Source organism: Pteronotus mesoamericanus, unplaced genomic scaffold (genome assembly GCF_021234165.1).
Source record: "Pteronotus mesoamericanus isolate MK-2021 breed Mesoamerican mustached bat unplaced genomic scaffold, CSHL_Meso_final scaffold_118, whole genome shotgun sequence".
Lineage (NCBI taxonomy): Eukaryota > Metazoa > Chordata > Mammalia > Chiroptera > Mormoopidae > Pteronotus > Pteronotus mesoamericanus.
Window position 1 is genome coordinate 10,081,829 of NW_026555301.1, and position 14,331 is coordinate 10,096,159.

A 14,331-nucleotide genomic window follows, 5' to 3' on the forward strand; every position below is an offset into this window, starting at 1 on the left:
CAAGGGGTGCCAGAATTAGTGCTCAAGGCACAGCTAGGGGCAGACAAGGCGCCAAGGCACAACTGGTGGGGGGGCAGGGGCAGCCTACAAGCTAAGTGCCAGGGTCACAAGAGGACGCAGGACCACCCACGCTTGATCGGTGTGGGGTTGAGCACAGCCTGGACAGCCTCAGCAAACACTTCCTTGACGCCGTCCGGCTGCAGGGCCGAGCACTCGAGGTAGCGCACTGCATGGATCTGCTTGGCCAGTGCCTGGCCCTGCTGCGGTGTGATGGGCGCCTGGCCCTGCCCCTTGAGGCGCCCCAGGGTGTCAGGCTGTGCTCTCAGGTCCTTCTTGGTGCCCACCAGGAGAATGGACATGTCGGGACAGTGGTGGCACACCTCTGGGTGCCACTTGTGCCGCACATTCTCATAGGAAGGTGGACTGGCAGTGGAGAAACAGATGACAAAGACATTGGTCTGAGGGTAGGAGAGTGTGCGGAGGCGGTCATACTCCTCCTGGCCTGCTGTGTCCCACAGGTTCAGGTTCACTGTGTGCCCATCAACTGCACTCTGGGCGCTGTAATTGTCGAACACTGTGGGAATGTATTCCTTGGGGAAGGAAGGCATTAGTTGTGTAGCAGATGACCAGGCATATCTTGCCTACAGCCCCATCGCCCACCACCACATACTTGCTGCTCTGCATCGTGGGTGCCGCTGCTGCAGTGGAGGTACTGCCTCCTTTCCCTTCTGGGCCCCTGTGGATGCAATGACCTGGTGCCCTCCCCGCTGCGGGGGAGCTGGGAGCAGCGTCAGTGTCGGCTGCTGGCAGGTTGAGCTATATTGAATTTTTAATGTATGTTAATTGTATAATTTTACAAAGGAAATAAGATAGCTTTCATCTTTAGACTAATAAGGGAGTAATTATTATTCATATACCTTTGAGTCAGTGTACATAATAGATTATATAGAAACATATTTTATGTGGAACTATAGAAAGGTGAGAATGAATGTGTTTCATCTTAAATTCTCTCATAATCTCTGTGCTTTTATCCCCTAGGACACACAGGACGGTTATTAAAGTCTCTATGCTTCACCAGTCTTTCCTTCCTGTTACTGCACATCATTTTTCACATCACATTGGCTAGCCTTGAAGCTCAACACCGTATCGAACCTGGTTACAACTGTGAGTACTAATTTTTTTTCATATTATGTATGTGCCTAATAACTCTCATAGTGTATACTATGTGTTATAACTCTCATAGAAATCTATGTAATAATTAGTTATATTATCAAATTGATAGCAATTTTTGGTCATTTTTCAATCCAATACACTATACATACATATAAAGAAACTTTGGTATGGAGAATTAAGTAGTACTAGCAAATTAATTAATGAATCTTCAGCATATATTAGATATTAGACTCCAATCTGAATGTAAGACATTATCATTGAGCATAATCCAAAAAAATCAAGATTTACATACAGTCCTTAGAACTTTCAGTACAGCTGAGACAAGATTGTACAATTTCTAACATTACAAATAAGAATATAAAAGTAAAATACTTTTATAACATTTAGTGATCTAAATCTTCTTCTGAGGCATAGATCAAAAGATTTTATATGACTTTATGGGGAAAATGTAATGATACATATAGGTTTCTTTCCCAAATTGGAAGTTCTTTGTTTTTATTCATAGGAAAATAATATTATATACATTATATTTTGAAGTTATGATCATAAAGATTCAACACATCTATGCTTCACCGAAGTAATATCATCTTTCCAAAGTTAACTTGCCTTCAGATAAATTCTACTTCAGTTTTTGTGGGCTATATGATTGTAATTTGGAAAAAAAAAGCATTTCAGGTAGATGGGATACAATTCATATTTTTCAAGTTAAACCTCAAGAAACCCTGAGAAATTTGAAATAGACTATAATAACAGTTTTAAGTTGTCTCTTTTTCTTTGAAGAGCTCATTTGTGAGTTGGAAATTTCCTGATTTTCCATAAGTGCAAGCATAAGTAATTTGAAGTAAATCTGTACTTCCTTGTAAAATAAAAAGAGGGTCAAAATTCTTTACAAATCAAAGAGTATTAACATATACATAATGAGACATTCTTTAGTAAAAACAAATTTATAAACTATTTGGTATCTCTCACTGAGTAACTATAGAACTAAACTTTACAGAGCTAAAGTTAATATACATTTTAGCCATTTTATTGAGTTCAGAGTTCCTTGGATAATGATGCCTATCAAAATGATTTTTGACTTAAGATATGGTTATTATTTTAAAAACTTATACGTAATTTATACACCATAAAATTCACCCATTTAAAGAATATTATTCAGTAGTTATTTGGCTGTGCAATCATTGCCACTATCTAATTCCAGAACAATTTTGTCTCCCTAAAAGTAAAACCTATGCCTATAAATAGTTATTCCCCATTCCTTCTTCTGCCTGTATTATATTTACCTATTCCGGATATTTCATCTAAGCAGAATTATGCAACATGTGACCTTTTGTATCTGGCTTCTTTCACTTAGCATGATGTTTTCACGGTTCATGCATGTTGTAGCATGTATCAGTACTTTATCCCTTTTCATGGCTGAATGGTATTCCATTATAAAGATGTGATTTTTTAATGTTTGGAAGAAGTGGCTTTATTATTAAAAATGTGTTAAAATACAGTGCTTAAATGTAAATGAACTTAAAATGGTAAAGAGTATTTATTACATCTGGCCAGGTTCAAATCTTTCAAGGACTTAGTAGAAATGATATCAGTGATATTTTGTAGTGCTTCTCAACAAAAAGTCCTTTGCAAATTTTTAAGTATTATTCTCAGAAACATAGTGAAGAAGTTTTGAACCATAAGTGTTGTCTGAATGAAAGTCTATTTTATGAATAAAGAGTTCTTCATTACTGAAAGTATTTAGTCACAGGTATATTACAAATCATCTAGCTTTAAAAAAAGATTTTATTTATTTATTTTTTGAAAGTAAAAAGGAGTGAGAAAGAGATGTAGGGAAACATCAATGTGTGAGAGAAAAGAACCTGCGAGGCAGGCTTGTGCCCTTACTGGGAATCAAACTGGTGACCTTTTGTTTTGTGGGAAGACACCTGACCAACTAATCCACACCGGTCAAGGCACAAATCATCAGATTTTTATATTTTGAGTTTATAACTATGTATATCTTGCCTATTTTTACAAATATTTTTAGGGTCTAAGTGATAATATAGAAAGGATTTACTGCAAGTATCTAGATTAGGAAGTGAAATTCATCATTTCTTCTGACCCAAAGAGTCTAGGTGTTTCTATTTTTATTCAAAATGGTGGTTCTTCCCAAATTTAGAGGAGTCAAAATTTTTTTAAAATATGTAATAATGTGATGTTAAAACAATATTTATTTTTTACCTTTAAAAATGTATTTATTCTATGTAAATTCTTCTCTATAAGGTCCAGACAGATAGACAGACAGAAAGACATACAAACTTTAACATACAAACACATGTAAGTTTATTCTTGCTTTGTTTCCTCCTTCTCAGGCAAGGATCCAAATTACCTAGATACTTTGGGTAGGCCCTACAGTCCCATCGTGAAGAAGTCTGTATTTCTCAGTGGTGAAAAGTGGAGGCCATCTCAGGTGCAGTCAGAACTGCCCTTTTGACATGCCTCTTCCTAGGCATTCTTTGCACCCTAATCATGGGGAGTTAGATCTGCCTCTTCTAAACTCACAGCCTAAATATTTGGGCTTCTAGATACCAAGGTATAGTCATGTCTCTTTCAAAGATGTTTTGATTCATGCACATTTCCCTCTACTGATATCTTCACTGTAGCATCACCTGAACATATCTAAATCTAATGTATCATCCTACCTTTCTTTTTTGACACTCCCATGTAAAAACTCTTCTGTTCCACAAAGAGCCAATCTAATAAAGACATAAGAGAAACATTAATCTACAGAGAAGGGATGTGCTAAAGATTGAGTTAGAAAAAGAATTTGAGCTCTTTACTTCCAGCCATAAGCATCTTGAAAGTGAGTTTACAGAAGTCATAAATTTCTTCTGAAAAACGAGTGATGCATGCAACAGCATTGGCTCATTGAGTATTAGAATTTTTTGGGGTTAGTTTCATGTGCAGCATTTAAAAGTAATACATTCTTGAAAATGGATAAAAGAGTAGGGCAAACAAACTTCAGAGCTTTACAAACTATTTTAGTCCAAGATTGACACAGACCAGGTTTTCAGCCTAGGGCATTTTTTAATGATCAAGTTATATAAAATCCTGAAAATACTGTTAGAGTGGGTAATGGAAACACTGACTTTTAATTTAGAGTTGACTTCACTTCACTAATGTTATTGTTTCTTGAGTGTTTGGAGTTTCGATTATACCACCAGAGTTGTAAACACAAACTCAGCTCTTTTGATACCACACATTGAGACTTTAGCCTTTCTTGGCATTAGTAGATGTAAAGTAGCAAAATTTCAAATAAAAGGACAAAAAGTGTCTTGGCCAGTAGTGTTGTGCATTTTGGATGCTTTCTGTATGTTTAAGACATTGGTAAATTAAAGTGAAATAACCCAGACAGGTCGGGTTTCCCAATCATATTCAAGTGGTATTCAAATTCAAGACCACCAAGTGCTCATTTTATATGTGTTTAATTTTGTTTTCCTAACTGCTCCTCTCCCTATTTAAAACTCACATACCCTCACCCTTACTTTGGCAAAAGCTCCTAGTATTCCTCAGGAATCTAAGACACATGTTTGGGGGACAACAGTAGCATTTATAAATATTGAGTCATTGGAAGTTCTTGTTCCCCTAGAGCCCTGTGAATATTAACTGGCAGTAGTAAAGATTTTCTCAAACCAGCCTATTTAGTTTTTGACTAGCTGGCAGGTTTGTTAAAGGTGCCATTGTGCAGAACTGAAACTTAACACACCTCCCCCTCTTTCTCGCTCTCTTTTTCATTTCCAAAACGGTGCTCTTATAGGTAAGTGAGGAAATCGATGGGGCAGGGGAGAACTCTGTAAATTTTCCTCAAACATGTGTTGCGCCGCTTACTAAAATATTTTCATTCCATCAAAACTATACTATTTAAACAAATGTAAACCCGGTTTCAATTATGTCATTACAGATTCCATAGAAGTAGTTTGTTTGAATGAGTGGTGGATGTGTGTCAATGTTAGTGAAATTTCAAGGCCAGTCTGGATTCTTGTGCCATGCCAAGGCACGCTATTGATTCAAAGAAAGTTTTGAGTTCAAAACTATAAAGGAAAAATGTGTGGTGATAATAGCTACTATTTGTAGAGCACCTACCAGCTGTAGGGCTCCAAGGATCATTATATTCCTTTTCCAATTAATGACTATGCTTTTCTAGTTACAAATTTGCTTTAAGTAGAGGATTCTATACATATGACCACATTCCATTTTTTTAAAAGGGGGTGGGTAGGGCTGTGCAGGTGAACAGCTGTGTACTGCCTGTAGGCCTGAGGAGGTAAGTGGGAGCTGCATGCTGTCCTAGGCACTGATCTTTGGCTGGGCATGTTCTTCCAGGCTGGATCCAGCTTGAGAAAGAAGAATCATTTTATTCCTCCAAAAAGGATGGTCAGCTGACCAAGATTGCACCTGTAGGGCTGTGCCTTTTCATGATCTCTCTCTCCAAGGAGCTACCCTTCTTTTGTACAAATGCAGTGCCCAGTCTGCATGCCATGTTGAGGTAGGGATGAGAGTAATGATGGATGAAGGAGGGATGAGGGTAGTATTGAGAATAACTAATGATGAAAAACAAGGCTCTGAGAGTTGTCCAACCTACCAAGTTTCTGAGCTGGGATGTGAGCACTGATGTGTCTGAGTCTTCACTTTCTTTCCTCTTCTTTGTGAAACTCTATTTATCACTTATTTAGGATTGGTTCCACATTGCATTTCCTAGGACTTTGAATTAGTTTAGTTTCAAAAGACTTAAGTAAAAGTTTCTGGTATTTAGTATCTTGGTATTTTCTCTTGTTTGAATATTGTGCTTATAAGAATTGAATGTTTCCTTGGGTTCATACAATTGCAGCATTTATTAGATGAGTTGTCTCCGGAGGGTCAGACGCTTTCTTTCTGTTTGGGAGAAGGGCATCTAGAATATCAACTTTTCTCTTTCTAAGAGCATAGAGAATTTGACTCAGAAGCCAATTGACCAAGAGGTTATTATAGACCTTAATAGTACTTAATCCTGATGCCATACTATTGTCAAAACATATGATGTTCCCAATGCTGAGCCCCAATGTATGACACGAGAGCATGTGACCAAAAGACAGACATGGGCCTGGTGGTTCAGCATCCCATCCCAATGATTGTTGGGTGGACACAAGGAGTGAGCCAATCTGGTAGACATTCTGTTTTTCAGTGCCAGTGGCTTGTGTCTTGGCACTCATAGACAGAAATTCATCCCATGCTTTGCTCATCGTTAATCATGGTAATTGGAGATGGATCCCTGGATTTTCAGTAACCTGACAGGTAAATCTTCATAAAATAATTGCATGGCTTAAGGACATTCTTTGTTTTTATTTTTCATATTTGAAACAGTAATGTGGAGGGAAGAGTTTGAATTTATGGGCTGAGGGATAAAATATTTAAAAGGAAACTAGACCCACACCTGCTTTAAGAGTTGTGCTTTTAAATCACTTTCTGCCACCTGCTTTCTTATGCAAGTTGGCCTGGAGGCCCTGTGGGGTGGCTTCTAGGAAAGTCTTGATGCTTCCGATCTCTCTTTTCTTCTCTTCTCCCTTGCTAGTTTGCTGAAAGTAAGTACTACCCCTTCCATACAACAATTTAAAAACATTGCAATTCTTCTGGCCACCTGTTCCAGAATTTGTTTCTTAACTGCAATACTCTAAAAGCATCTGAATCATATATACACCTTCCAATTACATTTATAATAAGCAAAATTAGCCTTAAATGTTGTTTCCTTCAGCCCCTGGTGATGGAAGCAAATGCTTTTTCCATCCACCAACACACTTAGGCATGTGCCAGCCACATTCAGCACTGTGGGCAAGGCTCTTCCAGCCTAAGACTGGTTTTTGATCAGTAGACTCTGGATAGAAAGCATTGCTGCATGAGAGCTCTGGTAACATGATATTGAATAGAGTCTATTTTCTTGGAATAAAGAATACGTTCAGTTTTTATATGCAAAAGCTAGACTCAGGCAAGGGAAAGAATTGACAGGGTAGGACCATGAGGAAGAGAAATCCCACCAGCATGAAAATCTCCTAGGCCAGTGCCTTGTTGATATTTTGATTTTTATTGGATGGTTATGTAGTGAAGCTTAGTTTATATAGCATTTATCAGGATATCTCATTTTACTGTGAGAAATATTTTTTCATTAGAATTGTTTATACTGTCCAATATATAAGTAAATTTAGGACCTTATGTGATTGTGACAAGTCACTCATCTGCATCTCAGTTTCTTCACTGTAGAATGAAGATAATGATAGTCTGCCATCTCAAAGTGTTGTGGGCATTGAGTTAATACAGGCTATGCATTTAACAGTGCCTGACCCATAACAAGTGCTTATAAGTATAAGCTATTATTATTGTTGTTGTTACTGCTACTATTATTAGAGGAGTCATGTTTCTTGCTCAAGGTCACATACTACAAGATGGCAGAAACAACTCAGAACAAAATTTTATCTCCAAATCATATGCAGTCACATGATACTTGGAAATTATGAAACACATGGAACTTACATGGTATCAAACAATTCTCTACTACAACCTTTAACTCAATTTCTTACTAATTTTTATATTTGGGTTTATACCAACTCTATGTTGTACAAATGAAATCCCAGATAACAGGGTGAAATGGTGCTGGTTGATTGGTGCCAATGACGTGTATGCTTAATGACTCTACACTCTCTCTCAGCACTTTTTCTTCTCTTCAGCACCTTCTCACTGGGGTTTTTCACCCTACCTGGTCCATGGCTGAAATGTTGGGTCTGCTGTGAATATGTTTTGGTTTTATCTTCATTCCCTTATCTACCCCACAGCTTGTCATCCATGTTTTGTCCTCCATCACAGAGGAATATACAATATTATTCACTATATGTTACCCTTTCTATAATGTAGAATTTAAGAAGAAAATAATAAAGGATGGAACTATTAGGAAGAGAAGAAGCTAGTGTGTGTGTGTGTGTGTGTGGGTGTGTGTGTGAAGTAAACTAACCCTTTATACATATCTCACTTTTTTCCTCACCATATGTCTTAAAAAGTAGCAGCTCTCCCTTCCATATTACTGATATAGAGGTGAGGACTGAAGGCAGAAAATATCATGCCATAGGTAACTCAATTGGTGGCAGAAACATAATTCAAATTGAGGTCTCTTGGCCTCTACAACCCATATTCTTTCCAGTACATTATCCAGCCTTATAAGATGTTAAGTAGAACTTAATGGAGAAATTTGGTTAAATAGATTTTAAAGAATAGGACATGTAAATTTGGGGTATGTGGTAAAATGGTAATTAATCTGATATACTAACTATAGGTAAATTATTCATGGTTGGTAGTAACTCAGTGTGGTTTACTTGGTAAATATTTGTTATAAACCACTAAAAAAAAGAATATCTTCACCCCTAAGAGACAGCAATGGGCCACTACAGGAGCTGCCTGGCTGGATGCGTGGATGGACATTTACTGCTGGGGACGTGTCCTAGTCCTGCCTGATCCATTTCCCTGCCCACAGTGCTTTGGGGTAGGGGTGGCAGGTTGTCCTTCCATAGGCCCTGTGTCAACTTGCCAACTACCAAGGTCTTTTGGCCTGTGAGTGGTTTTACTATGCATTTTTAAAGCTTGAGAAAATTGGAGACTTTTATCCTGAAGATGTCAGTCAGTTAATAAATCAAAAAGAGTGTGTGGGATGCCTTTTGGTATGTGAAAATATCTGAAATGTGAACCCCTAAGATCTGGATCCTGCACATAAATAGTCTAATCCTTTCTCTACCCAACAGTGTTTCAAATATTTGAAGCATCTGTGATATCACACCTGTCTTTTTTCAAGATCCGTCTTGAGTTCCTCCACTCTGCTTTCTGCTCAGCTCCTCAGTGTTTTTGGCTAAGAGAGTGTCAGTGTCTTATCAGGTGGGATGGCTATGGCCCCTTAATGCCAAACATCATGGGGCTGTGGCTTTCTTTGCTCTAGTAATTGTCCTTCCCATCAGCTAAAATTGTGTTTGTCATGTAGATCTTTTCTTACCTGAAATATTAGATCTATTGCTTGTGACATCCTTTTTCTTAAAACAGATGTGCCCCTTCTTTGCTTTGGGGTTTTGATTCTACTGACATATACAGCCTTTTTCCTTACCATATATTATTTTAATCTCATCCCTGAATGAAGTAAAATGTTTATAGTTCCTGGCACATATCAAGCACTCCAATAAATCTTTTTCACTCTTTCTCTGTCTCACGATAGCTCACATCTGGCTCCTTCTTGTTTGTTTGTTGTTTTTCTTTTATATACAAAATCTTTTTGGTTCTAACTTTTCCTGTAAATGAGTAATGATAATTGCTTCAGTGTATAATGCCCATGATGGACCAGTGTATTTATAACATCTCAGTTCTGCATCATAGTTCTGCAAGGTACTTGATATTTTACTCATTGCAGATAAAACAAACAGCCAGAGAAGAGTTAGGTTCTGCTTAGATGAAAAGGTGACAACAGCATGCAACATCACCAAGGAGGGTGCTGGCTTCCTATGGCTGTTCTGTGGCTGTGTGCAGATCAGTGGGCTCATCCAGACAGGGGAAGAAGAGGTGCAGGGAGGGGCAAGGGTGACCTCACTAGTTTGATTTCTGCCTTTCACTCCTAAATCTTACAATCTTCCTATTTCTTGCCCATACCTTTGGTCTTGTTATTCCCCTGGGAGAATGCTCTTATCCACACCACCTGTCTTCCCCTCCTTCAGTAGACCCATTCTTTAGTACTGACTGCCTTCTCCCGGAGACCTGAGCTGACTGGTCAGGTGCCTTTCAGTTCCCCAAATACTCCAAGCATCGGTCATTGAACTTTTCATGCTGAGTTATAATTACTAATTTTATATATTCTTCCATTAGAATATGGCCAGATTGAAGGTTGGAACTATTGTGTTTTATTTATTTTTGTAAACTGAGCAGTTACCAAAGATCCTCATGTATAGTATACTGCTCAATGTTTGTCTGAAGAATGAATAAGCTGGTAAATAGCAGCAAAAAAAATGTGACAAAGATGAAACTGGATGACTCTCTTGTGACCAGTTTTCAGTGGATGGCTCACCATCTAGCTCCGTGGCTGAGCCACCAATGAGAAAAACGATAGTGTGCTGATGTCCTCTCTCTGCCAGGAACCTGCTCCCCTCTCTGCTGTCCAGTTACCTACTGAAAACCTTACTGATAATTGCTGTTATTTCCCTCTCTTTTCTTTTCTTTTTTGATTTTTTTTTCTATCTTCACCTGAGGACATTTTTTTTTTCTATTGGAAGGAAGAGAGGAAGGGAAAGAGAGAAATATCGATGTAAGGGAGAAACATCAATCGGTTGCCTCCCATACATGCCTAGACCAGGAATCAAATCCACAACCTTTTGCCTAGGGTGCCATGCTCCAAACAAGTGAGCCACACTGACCAAGGGTCCTGTCTTTTCAGTTCCTGAGGAAATATGAGAATGACCTTCTCATATACAGGCTTTTATTTCTCTTTAAAAATTATGTACCAAGTAAAGAAAGTTGGTATTTGATTTCTTTTGGGGAAGAAAATTTAGATTTCATTTGGATTTAGGGAAATTAGTAAGAAAAAGAGAAAGACAATGCGGGAAGTAGCAAAGATAGAAGAGGAGAAAGGGAGTTATGAGGGGTGGGTGTGCTTTGGCAAGGCAGCCTCATTAATAATTGAGGAGAGAAAGAAAGCCTGCAAGTGAAAAATAGTCATGCCATTCTTCTCAAGCCCATCTGCTCCCCACCAATCCTCGCTGTAAGATAAATCATAGTGCAGGAAATTTAAAATGATTTGGGATCGATTGTGTTTGCTTAAATAACAATTTCCCTAACCTCACTTTCATGATGCAGCATTTCTAGTGTAAATTATTTACCATAAAAGCACTAAGATAAGTCTGTGTGGTATGGGAATAAGCTTAACCTCAAAATTATAGATGGACAACATAAAGCTATAACTGTATGTTTTCATACTCCTGGTGTAATGGAAGGGTATTTCAAGGGCATAATGGAGGCAGCGAAATTGAGCCAAGTATTGTCATCACATTCCAGAAAATATTAATTGTATGACATACTTTAGTTATCCTTCAGACTTACAAAACTGATTTATATTTTAAGGTTTAGGTATGTGCATTCATCAATGAAAATCATTTCTTTCTTAAAACAGGAGTTTGGATTTAGAAAATTCCTCTTGATTTCATGCAATAAAAATGTGTTCAGAGATGTGGGAGATTGACAAAAACTTGCTAATGTAATTTATCTCTTACATTCATTGTTAGAGACATTTAAACATTTCCTGAGATTCTCATTGCAGGATATAGATATATATGGTGGGGCAAAAGTAGGTTTACAGTTGTGAGTGAAACACAGAGAGTTTATTCTTGTATCATTATTTATTAATTATTGCATTATTTTCCATACAAACAACTGTTAACCTGCTTTTGTCCCACTCTGTATATAGAATATTAACAGTAAAGGTATTACTATAAAATGTTATAATACATTTCTGGACATATGTTTTCATATTGCTTTATTATTTATTCTTTGAAAAAGAAAAATGCTTGCTTTGCAAACATGTGTGTCATATTGATAATTATGGTTTCAAATGCCTTTATTTTATTGTCTTGCATTGTTATTTAGTATATAATCTCCAGTTTTAAAATCTGTGATCATTTTTGCAAAGCCCAAAAAGCAACAGGGGAACTCAATGAAATGAAGTGTGATTACTGATTTCCAAAAATTTTCATGTGATGGTTGCATCTTCCCCAATGCCAATGGATAATAATAAAACCTAAAGTACTCTTGATATATAAATTACATTAACCAGGTCAAGATAGAGCATGCACAAATTTCTTTCTTCTAAGTTTTGCAGATCAGGAGGATGATACTTTCATTGCAATCCTATTTTTTTATAGGTACTCCTCAAAAAAATATTATTCTGTATTTGTCTCCTTAATTGATAAATTTGAAAAAATGTTATATTTAAATTATAATGATGATTATGATATCTTATATTGTTCATTTAGAAAATATTTTCCCATAAAGTAGATACTATAACAACCACAAAGAAAACTAGTTTTAATTCTGTTACATATTGGTTTACTTAATAACTACTTATTAAATGTCTACTGTGTGCATTCACTCTGTGCTTAGCAGCCAACAGACATCACAGTACCTGCCCTCACAAACTTTACAGTCTACTGGTGGAAGGTGGAAGCAGACAAATAAATGAACAACAGTAATAGAGTTTGATATAGCACTATTCTTGAGAATGTACGAAGAACAGTGGAAATATATACAATGGGTATTTACTTCAGTCTGGGGTAGACATCTCCCTGGAGGAGGTAATGTTGAAGCAGAAACCTGAAGAAAGAGTACACGTAGTCTTGCCTAAGAGAATGGGAAGACCATTCCACTTAAAAGACAAAGGAAGTATAAAAACTCAGAAACAAAAGAGATCACAGCATATTTCAAGAACTAAGAGAAGAAAGATATTATGGCTGGGGTTTGGAATGTGAGAGCGGGAGTAACCAAAGTGGACACAAAGAGTTAAGTAGTAGCCAAAGCACAAAGGGCTGTATAAGCCCATGGGTTCTAACCTTTGTTGTACAGTAGAATTACCTGCAAGGTTCCTTTGTAAAATTCCTATGCATTGGCTTCACTCCAAATCTACTGAAACAGTTTTTTAGATGGCACCTAGGCAGTAGTATATTGTTTAACCACTGTGTTGATTATTAAATCTGTACACAATATTGAGGGTTTCTAATGTAAACTATATCAAGAACTGTGGGTTTTCTTTTGGGCAATGGGGATGTTTTGGCAACTCTTAAGCAAAGGAGAAAAATGTTAAGATTTGTGCTTTAGAAAAATACACACTGGCCATCTGTGTGAAGAATGGATTGAAAATGGGCAAGACTGAAAGCAGGAAACCATTTTGTGTGCTCTGCCAGTAATTCATAAGGAAACAACGGTGCTGATGATGGTGAAGAGAAATGAGGACACTGGAGAGGTATTAAGGAGGAGGAATCAATGATCTGGGGACCGGGTAGTTTAGGAATGGGGTGTTAGCAAACGAGGTGATGATACCTAGATTTCTGTCTTGGGGAGCTGGAGAAGAATAATGTGCTTTATTGAAATAGGAGATAATAATTCCAATGGGAAGGGCAAAAGTTTGGATTTAATTCCAGATGTCAATAAAAGAGCTGGTTGAATATTTTCATTTTTGTTATTACATTTTATATGCCATATGCACTTTGATTTACATTCTGTAGTTATTAATTCATCCATGTATGCATTGATTCAGCAAACATGTACTGATAACCTGTTATGCACCAGACACTGTTTTAGATTTGGACTACTCTAGTGAACAAACCAAGGACCCCTGCCCTCATGGACCTTATATGTCCTGAAATCCATGTCCCTATGACTGGCATCAAACCTGGATTACCTGGATGAAAACCAGAATTCTTTATTACTATGTGTTATGTTTCCATATAAATATTTATAAATATCTCATTTCTGGCATAATCTTCTCTCATGTTGATACATAAAAAATGTTTCAAAATTTTCTTTGGGTGGTTTTGATCTTTGTTGTTTAATTTTATTGTGAGCATTTATACATTGAAATTTGTTGTTTATCTAGCATAAAATTTTAGGAATAGATTTACTAGGTTAAAAAATTGAATATTATTTTCCCTCTTCCCGTATTGACCATACTGCTCATCAATGTGCTTATACCTCTTGGAATGCTACCTGTAAAAAGAAATAAATGATTAGATGGATGATGGATGCATGGGTGGATGGATGGATGGAGAAATAGATAGATTTTTTAAATGTATCATAAGCTTCATAGCCTAGGAGCCCCATGAAACCTCATAAAAATCTTTACTCACAGCCTCATTCTGATATACTAATGGCTGAAGAGTACATAAAAAAATGCTCACCATCAATAGTTATTAAGGCCATGCAAATTAAAACTGCAATGAAATACCACTTCATATCCACTAGAATGGCTATAATTAAAAAAAAATAGACAATAGGAAATATTGGTGAGGGTATTAAGAAACTGGAGTCCCTGTGCATTGCTGGAAGGAATGTAAAAAGGTGCAGCATTTATGGAACACCATTTTG

At 37.1% G+C, this 14,331-nt stretch overlaps 1 protein-coding gene and 1 pseudogene across 1 annotated transcript in view; one reads left to right on the top strand and one right to left on the bottom strand.

The window, feature by feature from the left end:
- PIEZO2 (piezo type mechanosensitive ion channel component 2) overlaps positions 1-14,331 on the top strand; it is a 487,309-nt gene that overhangs the window by 185,912 nt on the left and 287,066 nt on the right. Inside the window, exon 3 of the mRNA XM_054587349.1 lies at positions 1,039-1,164. Coding sequence (XP_054443324.1) covers positions 1,039-1,164 — 126 coding nt within the window. The remainder of the gene's footprint in view (positions 1-1,038; positions 1,165-14,331) is intronic.
- LOC129081671 (rho-related GTP-binding protein RhoG-like) lies at positions 105-684 on the bottom strand (annotated as a pseudogene).